Source organism: Citrus sinensis, chromosome 6 (genome assembly GCF_022201045.2).
Source record: "Citrus sinensis cultivar Valencia sweet orange chromosome 6, DVS_A1.0, whole genome shotgun sequence".
NCBI lineage: Eukaryota > Viridiplantae > Streptophyta > Magnoliopsida > Sapindales > Rutaceae > Citrus > Citrus sinensis.
The window spans coordinates 13,972,332-13,982,100 of record NC_068561.1 but is presented as its reverse complement, the minus strand read 5'-3'; the positions used below and the strand labels follow the sequence as shown (position 1 = coordinate 13,982,100).

General features: G+C 33.3%; 1 protein-coding gene and 1 long non-coding RNA gene across 4 annotated transcripts; one reads left to right on the top strand and one right to left on the bottom strand.

Moving 5' to 3' along the window:
* The first annotated feature begins 1,519 nt into the window (after window positions 1-1,519).
* LOC102611047 (uncharacterized) lies at window positions 1,520-3,042 on the top strand. Its single transcript, XR_372064.4, has 2 exons — window positions 1,520-2,084; window positions 2,223-3,042. It is a non-coding gene; the product is annotated as an uncharacterized LOC102611047 (long non-coding RNA).
* Window positions 3,043-3,753: 711 nt separating this feature from the next.
* LOC102616986 (transcription factor MYB3R-5) lies at window positions 3,754-9,293 on the bottom strand. Of its 3 annotated transcripts, none has more exons than XM_006480757.4 (9): window positions 9,122-9,293; window positions 8,553-8,718; window positions 8,326-8,377; window positions 7,923-7,980; window positions 7,165-7,259; window positions 6,969-7,072; window positions 6,576-6,704; window positions 4,950-6,023; window positions 3,754-4,210 (listed from the first exon to the last, which is right to left on the bottom strand). In XM_006480757.4, exons 2-8 carry the CDS (start codon window positions 8,699-8,701, stop codon window positions 5,003-5,005), a joined length of 1,608 nt encoding a protein of 535 aa, XP_006480820.1. In that variant the 5' UTR covers window positions 8,702-8,718; window positions 9,122-9,293; the 3' UTR covers window positions 3,754-4,210; window positions 4,950-5,002. The 3 variants fall into 3 exon arrangements, with proteins under 3 accessions (XP_006480820.1, XP_006480818.1, XP_006480819.1); XM_006480755.4 differs by having other exon boundaries at window positions 8,553-8,734; window positions 9,122-9,292; XM_006480756.4 differs by having other exon boundaries at window positions 8,553-8,707; window positions 9,122-9,291.
* Between the last annotated feature and the right edge of the window lie 476 nt (window positions 9,294-9,769).

Genomic DNA, 9,769 nt, shown 5'->3' with positions numbered 1-9,769 from the left:
TGTGATGAAAAAAAAAAGAAATTATTGAAAATTTGTTCTTTCGAAAACTATTGACAATATTAGAGTATACTGACATACTTTTCTTTGAATTAGATAAAATCATTACATTTTTTATAATAAGTAAAAGCAGTAATAATATTTAGCCCTAACAATTTCAATCTATTCAATACATATATAATTTAATTAATTTATGACTTAAGTCTCTAACTCCAATCATTAGAGAGAGAGAGAGAGAATTGAATCAGGTAGATATATGAAAATGCAATAAAAACTCTATTCACTGTCCACTTTCTAAAGTAGAGCCTATCTATTGTATGGAATGATATTTATGAGTGGGGGAAAAAAAAAAGAGTCAGACTTTTAGCACCCCTTTAAAATTCTATTGAAGCCCCTTTTTTAATTATATTTCATTTAATACCAAAAATACTATGTTTTTTTTCTAAATAAACACTCTTTTCATTTATGAATTTTTTAGTTTATAATAATTTTCTCTCTCTTTCAACCTTAATATTTATATTCCTCTTTTCAAACTTTCTTTATTATTTAATTTCTAAAAAAATCTATAAAAAAAGAAAATATTATACTTAGAAAATAATGAATATTTTGTGGGTTTAATACAATTTTATCCTACTATAAATTTTGGGTTCATTGGGTTCAACAATTAGATTGAGAATCCTTAAAAAATTAGTTGCAATGGAATAAAATTTTATTTAATTTATTTTTCCACTATGTTGTACTTAATTAAGTTGTTATGTTTATTACGAGAATTTTATTTTGGCTTAGATAATTACTTCTTAAATTCAAATTATTTTAATGATAATAAAAAAAATTATATTGTGCAAGCAAAATAAAATTGAGGAGAGAAAGAAAATATAAATGATTTAATTCTATTTATATTTGTCCTTAAATGTAATTGTATTATAACAAGGGTTTTATAAGATTGATGAAGGGGGTGCTAATAGTCCAACTAAAAAAAAAAGAGTCACTGAATTTGAATTTTAAATAGCTTTCTAAAGAGTGAAAAAATCGGTCAATTAAAAAGAAAGCCAAAAACTAAAAAAAGAAAAAAGAAAAATACAAAAGACATAATTGAAAAAATCAAAAACCTCATTAAATCCCAATTCAGTTCAGTTCGATTTAGTTTATATTTTTTAAAAAATTAATCTAGTTCAACTAAATTAGTCAAAAATCCGAACCAAACTACTTTAATATTAGGCGTAATAGTGAAACCTTCATTGACAAAACAACTAAGAGTACGTTTGGGATTGAGGTTGAGACTAAAGTGTTTGGTAAACACTAACTGTTGTAACTTGAAAACTATGTTAATATGATTTTTCACTTATATACTATAAAATTTATTATATTTTTAATAATTTTATCAAAATTATTATTTAAATTTTATATTTATCACATATTATTAATTTTTATTTTATAATCACAGCTTTTTTTTCCATGGCAGTTGTAACTTAAAAATTAAAGCACCTCAATCTCAAACACATCTTAAGTTAAAAGTTAAGGGCATGTTTGGTACCCTTTTTCACCCCTTGTTTTTGTTTTCGTTTTCAGAATCCACAAAGATACATGTTTGGTGCATTAATTTCATAGAACAAATTACAAAATAAGGAATCCAGATTACACTTTTATAACTACAATTGTGAAAACATGTTAAACATGTTCTCTAAATATTACAAGTCTAAACTCAAAAATAAATTAAAAAACAAAATCATGAGCTCGTGGCTATATCTCCTCATCTGTTTCTCTTCGTCAACAGCTCTCTCTCCCCCCCACCCCCATTCTTTCTCGATCTTACAGCAGATCTTTGTCCTCTCTCTCCTTATCTTCATCCAACAACACACACTCTCTCCTTATCTCTCCCGATCTACTCTCTCACGGTGTGCCAACTGTTGTCCTTCGTCTCTGCTATCGCTGCAACTTTATCTCAGCCACTATTGCAGCTCCGTCTCCGCTGTGGTCGCTACTGCTCCGTCTCCACGTAGCTACTGTTGTTCTGTCTCAGTCTAGCTGCTGCTGCTCTGTCTTGATCGCCTGGACTGCCGTTGCTCTCTCGGCCTTTTCTCTTGCTGGTATTTGTTTTATTTCAGCAAATTTTGAGTAATTATTTGAATAATTTTGAGAAATTGTTTTTTAAAGCATGTTATATTGTGGATTCCCTTAGTTTATGCCAAAATTTTGGAATTGATTATTTGTTCATACTTTCGTAGCATGGACAAGGACATGAAGTTTGTTCTCAATCAATTTTAAAAATGGCAGGGGACAAGAAGATCGGAGTGGCACTGGACTTTTCGCTGAGCAGCAAATTTGCTCTATCATGGGCTGTTAATAACTTGCGTCTTGCCCTCTGACCATCGTCAAGAATCCAAGCTTCGCCAAGCACTGATCAAATATAAATAGGGCTTTAATTTACACCCAATCTTATGTTATCCTGGGTGAATTCGGGTTTCTTGTTTAGATTTGAGTATATTTAATTCACTTGGGTTGTAAAGAATTTGGGTGAATAAAGGATGATAATTCTAAAAATAGTGCAGTGGCAGATAAATAGTTGAAGGTTGAAATAGAGTTGTCTGAGGATAGAAAGAATGACTTCTGTCAAAAAGGCTTGATTAATTCAAATGGCAGATACTTAGTTGAAATTACTGCAAAATGGTTGTGATTGGATATGAAATACACTGGGCACCTATGTATACATATACCATATATTATTTTCAGTTCTGTGTTTTGGACAATTTGGTTTTGTGTTGGCTTTATGTTATGTTTGGAACTGCTGTGCTTTTGCATCTTCTTTGCTAAACAAGCACTTTTTACTTGATGGCTGATGTCTACCAACCACCCTCACTTCATAGGTAGTTATTGCATTCGACAAAGCACCTGAAACCCAAACGAAGTCACAATGGCAAGTGAGACTGAGGCAAGGCCTTCCATCGCAGCAAGCAATACTAAGGGCATGGTCCCAAGCTCTGGATTTGCAAATAACTTAAATTGTTGCTGTATTCGCCATTGATTAAATGTGAATATTGTAAATTACATATTGTTGTATTTTAATTCTTTTAATGAATGATTTGATATGAAATCTGAATTGCAGAGATGAATGGTATAGGAAATAGAATTTCAATATGGCATGAGTATACATGTAATGCATGACGTCCATTATGTAATTTTTTATAATTATTATGTTTAAATCATGTGTTATAATATCTTAATTAGTGTAAAAACAATGACAATATAAACATTTTTTAATTAATGCTGATACTCAAATTTTATTATCGTGTAATTTTTTATAATTATTTTGTTTAAACTATTTGTGGAATGGTTGTGTATGTATTAGTTAAACAATTGCTTTTTATTCATAAATATGACTTAAATATTTAATAAAAACTGTTTTTGAAAATGATATTACCAAACACATATTCACTGTTTTTATCCTCTTAAATGTGTCCATCAAACGCATATTACTGTTTTCAATTTTAAAATACAGGATATAAAAAATTATACCAAACGCATATTTAAATTTGAAATATAGCATTGCAAAACACCATTTTCATTTTCATTTTTATTTTTAGAAAATACAAATTCAAAAACAATACCAAACGGACCCTAATTGCTTTTGAATTAGCTGCTCCAAATCATGCGCATGTTTGCAATATAAATTATAAAATATGTCTACCGCAAAACAATCCAACTAGGCATAGTAAAGTCAATTCATGAATCAAATAATGGACATTGCAAAAAGAATCCTAATGAAGTAATCTATATTTTCTGTTCAAAGGAGATCATACATCAGAAAAAAGTACTACCCAAAATTAATCAAGGTCTAAGTTTCACATTCAGCGTGACAGTAGAGAGAATAATGTAAGACGTAAGACCTTGTGATGAAGGATTTCTTCTCAGGCAATTCTGTACAAAATTGTTACATTCAGTATTTCTTCACAAATAATTAATTCGGGATTTTATCAGTTCTATTGTACAAAGACAAGGAGCCTACTGCTACCGAACTTCATTTTCAATGGTTTGAAAAATTTCTCGTATGCCTCGTTGCAAGTGATGTAGCCATGTTGGCAAAATAATAGCCTGCAGGTCCAAGGATTTGAAATACCAGCGATAAGTGTGACTTCTTCACTATTGAATATTTGCAGACAGAGAATTCAGTTGCCATTCCATGGAGACCGTTCGTGAATCAAGAATTTATCTGGTCCTGTATCATCACAAATACAATAAAACATCAATTAAAAATTAAGAAAAAGAAAAACCATTTGTTAATTTTTCATACTGATGCAGTGTAGATACAAAAATATATAATTCAAAGAAGTATAAGAGGCTAGCCATAATATTCAGAACTCATGTGTTTCCAGAAAAAAAAAAATACGGGTCCAAATTTCAATAAAAAAACAATGTAATTCACAGTGGAGGTAGAAGAGGGCCTGTATGGAGCATTTTAGATTCACACTGGGTTCTAGATAAACAGATCCAACTCTAACAAGCCTATATCACTAAGTTGCTTCAGCTACCACTACAAGGGCAGGACGAGGACATGCATTGCCAGATGTTCTTTCACAAGAAAACACTTCCTAGCTGACTCTTCTTTTATTTCATGTCCTCTGCAGTCCACTGCCACATTGTGGAAATTATCTGGAGGAAACCAGTCAAACATCTACACTTAATACACCTTACTTTAAAATAGTTGAAGTATCCTCCTCATGTAAGCATTATGTAATTGTGAAGAGAACTGAACAGAATTGAAGAAAAATCATAATAAGTTTGATCTCAGCAGTAATGTTGAACTAAAGTAGGCAAAATGTTATCCTTGCTTATGCCCAGTTTCTCAACCATTCATAAACCATAATCCAACAATTCAAATTACTACTATTGATAGTAGCTTGAACAAGAAATAAGCATACAGAATCTAGAACATAACAATTAGAACTAATACTTACAGCTTCTGCTCAAGGTCACCCCCCTTTTTGTTGTATGTAAACAATCTTCAGTATCAGTGAGAAGTTCCTTTCACAGATTGTTTCACAAAGTTGGCATTACGATCACCCTTCTCTTTGTTGGAAGTGAACTCAAGTTGCCTCTCCACAGACTTGAAAACAGCAGTGCGTTTGGATCTTAACCGGTATGGAGGTGATGCATTAAAGGTCATTCCAGTGGGCTCAATAGAGCCACTGGGGCTTGCATCTTGAAACCGAGAATTTTTGGAATTGTTCTGATTGCTTTCCTGTTTACCAGATAAGCAAAACCTGTCACTTCCAGACACTCCATCTACCTTCCCTATTTTTTTGGCATCCAATTGCGCTTGAGATACTGGCTTTCGCTTTCGAAATATGGAAGGAGTATAAGGGAAGGTCTTAGCAGCGATTTTCAAAATAGATTCAGGACTTGGCGAACTTAAACCACTGCCCTTCACACAAGGTGGAGTGAAGAAACTAATAGGTGATGTAATGGGACTAGAGTTGTAGTCATGATGCACAGAATGCCTATTTGAAGTATCTTTATCTAACAGAATAAAACTTTTTAACTCAGGGGGCACATAGTATAAAGAACCATAAGTTGGAGTTCCAACTTGCTTCTGCGTCCCAGTAACTTTGTCTTCAACAAATTCACAGTTGACTGTACAATTCTCAAGCCTCGGCATTGACTCTGAGCAAGTAAGGTCTATATTAGGCGACTCTGGATTACATTCTAGACCTTCAGAATCCATAGACTCATTTGGACGGATACTTGATGATGTAGCCATATCTGGAACAAGAGCTGAGGGCTCTAACCGATCCTTGCCCCCTTCTTCATCTGGCTTACCTATGTCCGTAGTTCCTGATGAAGTTTGTGCAGCTGAATCTGAGTCTTTATTTGAACAAACAAGATTTTCAGTAGCAGTAGATTGACTTGTATCCTTGGTGCCATTTTGTAGGCTACTTTTTGCAACTGGTGGAAGTTTCCCAGTAGCCAAATAGAAATCCAATTTTTTCTTCAAAGAACTATTCCAATGATTCTTTATGGAGTTGTCCGTCCTGCATAAAGAAAATCACGTGTTCTGTGACCATTGATCATTATAATACTCTGAAAGTTCTATCAGACTGGTTCATAGAGTAATGAGAAAAATCACACCGGAAGTCATCATTAGAATTTTAAAACGTAAACTAATACACTTCCCAAGTCACAATTCTTAATTACTACTCCCATGAATCTCTGGTCAATCTGAAGACGATATTATCTGGTACATAATCATTCAAACCTTTAATACAAGTCTCCCAATGAAACAATTGTGTCTTTTGATAAGTACTTGGCAATAAAATTCAATTTTACTGGGACTAGTTCTTTGGATCCTCAATTGATCCTAGTCATGATATGTCTGTGAGAATATGAATCATTAATTCAGCAATTGATTCATCGAATAAGAAACAACCTATTGCATTAATAGCTTTGCTGTGCACCACTATTTATCAGACATGAATGTTTCTCCACGGTCAAATATTTTTACCATTCCTTTTTAACAAGTACATTATATATAGCCCACAATGTGCTAGATGAATTTATATCATTAAGAAAAATTAAAATGATACCTTCCAGGTAGAACCTTAGCAATTTCAGCCCATTTGTTCCCATGTATCCGGTGGGCATTCATAAGTGCTAATTCCTCCTCAAGAGTCCATGCATCCTTTTTTATATCTGGATTCAAATGATTGTGCCATCTGCAAAAGATTATCTTAATAAGCAGATTTTATCTTTATAAGGATAACCAAACTTAGGAAATCCAATCAGCAGGAATAAATAATGAAAAATATATAATATTAATCATGTTCGTCCTGCGGGGTTATGACGAGTGAATTAACCAAATATAGCACAAAAACAGAATCGAGAACAGCCATTTTAAGCTTGCTTACAACTATCACCGGTATATTTTGACAACATGAATGGACAAACAATCTAAACTTATAATCATTTTCAGAAGCTACCTCTCTCGGCATTGTTTCCCAATGCGGCCAGGCAAAGACTTTGCAATGACAGACCATTTTGTAGGCCCATATTTTGATACCAGTTCAGTAATTTTATCATCCTCCTACAAGCAAAAAAATGAGGAAACAAAAGTTAACTCAAGCCCAAATAAAAAGAGTGGAGCAAATTAAAGTTATATAGCAGATAGGTGCCAACCTCTTGAGTCCAAGGTCCTTTAACAAGGTCCGGATTAAGAACTTTCTGCCATCGATGCAAACATTGCACTTCTGATCTATCAGGAAAAAACTCAGCTGCATGGACATTGTATTCAATGTAAGACAACTTTCCTTAATCAATGATGCAAAATCCAAATTGAGCATCCACTCATTTTTTTTGTTAAAATAATAGACTTAGAACTTATATTAAACACTGTAAACAGCATCAATATATTTCAAACAAAAACAGCAAATCATTACTCTATTTATCTGTATTAGTCTTCCTAAATTATTTGGTAGTTTCAATCTCCATCCAACTTCAGTTTCACTTTTAGAATATCACCAACTATAGTAAATTTGATGCTACAGATCTACCCCCCACACTCCAGAATACACCTAAGAGGAAGAGTTCGTATAATCAACTATCTGTATGCACCACAAGCATTGGGTTCCCCCTCTAATTTTCGAGAGATGAAAGAGCATCAAAAGATTGAGGTCCTATTGTCTTCTATCTTGTTAAACCCAAAAGAAATTTTTTCTTAATCTCGATCTATTTTGATTTTTCTTTTTTGTTCTACCAAAAGAAAGGTTCTTTTTATACTTTATCCCTTTCAATATAATTTCTTCTAAGGTGAGACATGGCCTCTAGAGGTTCGAAATAATGAAATTTGAGACCTAACATATTTAGAATAGAACCTGACCAAATAAAGCAGCCAATTAACAATAAATATCAGAATAATTTCTACAAAAGAAACAAACCAATTTTCTTCCAACTCTTCCCCTTAAAAGTTGACACAGCATTTCTTAACGTCTCGTCCTGTAACAAATTGCAGATGGTCAATCATAAACCAAAGAGGTACCTAAAAAGCAAGCAGCAAACAGAAAAGCAACCGGGAATCCTGAACACATAATATATGTGAGCTGCAAACACTTGAGAATTAAAAGCACGATGTTTCGTAGCTATAATTATCAAAATAAGCTGTAAAACCACTAACCAAATATGGCTTAACTATTTCCATATCAGAATACTCAACAACGTGCCTAACGACGTCCCTCTTTAATAAGGTTAGCTGAATAATAATTAGTATACACCAAACAACTTTTGGCTAGCTACTGCTCACACATACAAGTTCGAAAAGTAAACTATTGAAAAAAGGCTTACCTCCTCTGGAGTCCAACCACCTTTCGCACGCCTGATCGGTCCAGTTGTCCTCCTGCAAATTAATCCCAAAATATTCATTGCAACAATCAAACCAATACAAAGTAAGCACCGCTAACCATTACTAATCTTTTCATCAGCTTACAGAGCAATTTGCAACAACTATAACCAGATGCAACAAGCCAAAAAAAAAAAAAAAAGAAGAAGAAGGTAACTTCACCGAAAATTACCTATGAGTGGGTGATGTTGTTGCAGGGCTAGATACCCCAGGAGACTTGAGAATAGCACTACTACTACCTTCAGATAAAGACGAGCTTGAAGCAGCCGTTAATTGTTTATTCTCAAGACAACACTCCTCCTCTAATTTCACTTCTGCCATCTTCTTCTACACATCATCTCCAAAACCCAAAATCTTGGTCAACAAACGAATAAACAAATAAGAAAATAACACAAAACCCTCGATAGATTTCTCAAATTAACGCATCATAATCAGTTAAAACCCTAACAATTTATAATTTTGAACAAAATTCCCCAAACCAAACCACCGCCACATGTATAAAGACAAAATTCAGATCTTAAAATTAAGTAATCAAATAAAAAACCAATAAAAAAAGGCCAAAAATATCACAGACGATTCTAGGGTTTTTGATAAAACTATCCAAAAAAATCAATTTTTAGCCAATCAGAGCTACTTGCGGCTCAAAAAATAACGGTAACTTGATCGCAAAACAGTTGGAGATAAGAAAAAAAAACAAAAACAAAAAAAGGCTTTTTCATTCCCGAAACTAAAAAAACTTACCAAGAAATGGCGGGAATCGAACTAGAACTCATCAAAAGAAACCCTTTCCGTTGAATCAAAGAGAAAATAAAAACGTTTTCTGAAAACAACCGAAGTGCTTTTTTGTTTCGAAAAATCCTCGGCCGTTGAAGAGAGAAGTAAAAGAAAAATATTTAATTAATTAAAACAAAATGAAGGAAGTCTAACGAATATATTGGCACCGACGTCTCCGTTACTTGCTGCCGTTATTGAAAGCTGATGTGTTTTTATTTTTTCGAGGGTTTTTGAAACCCTAAGGTTAACGGTCGTTAGCTGGGAGCAAGTTAACGTTGGGGTCAAAAGTTTGAACCTCAAACGGCACTCAAGTTGGTAGAATTATAGAAGGCTCTTCGCGTTAAATGTCGAACAGGTATTTGCTGAGGTGATAGGTTCGCGGGTTATTTTCAGCCGTTGGATTGGAATAAATGGTCGGGTTTTTAAATGGAAAGATGCGTTTCAACTGATTGTTGGGGGGTTTTGGTTATTAATGTTGACTTAGACTTCAGATCAAGGGAAATCAACGGTTCATACTTCATAGTTCATATCATGGAGCATTAACAGTTAGGTGATATTTTAATTTAATATGCACCGTTGGATCGAGGGAAGTAAACAAAAAACAAAAAAGCTTTT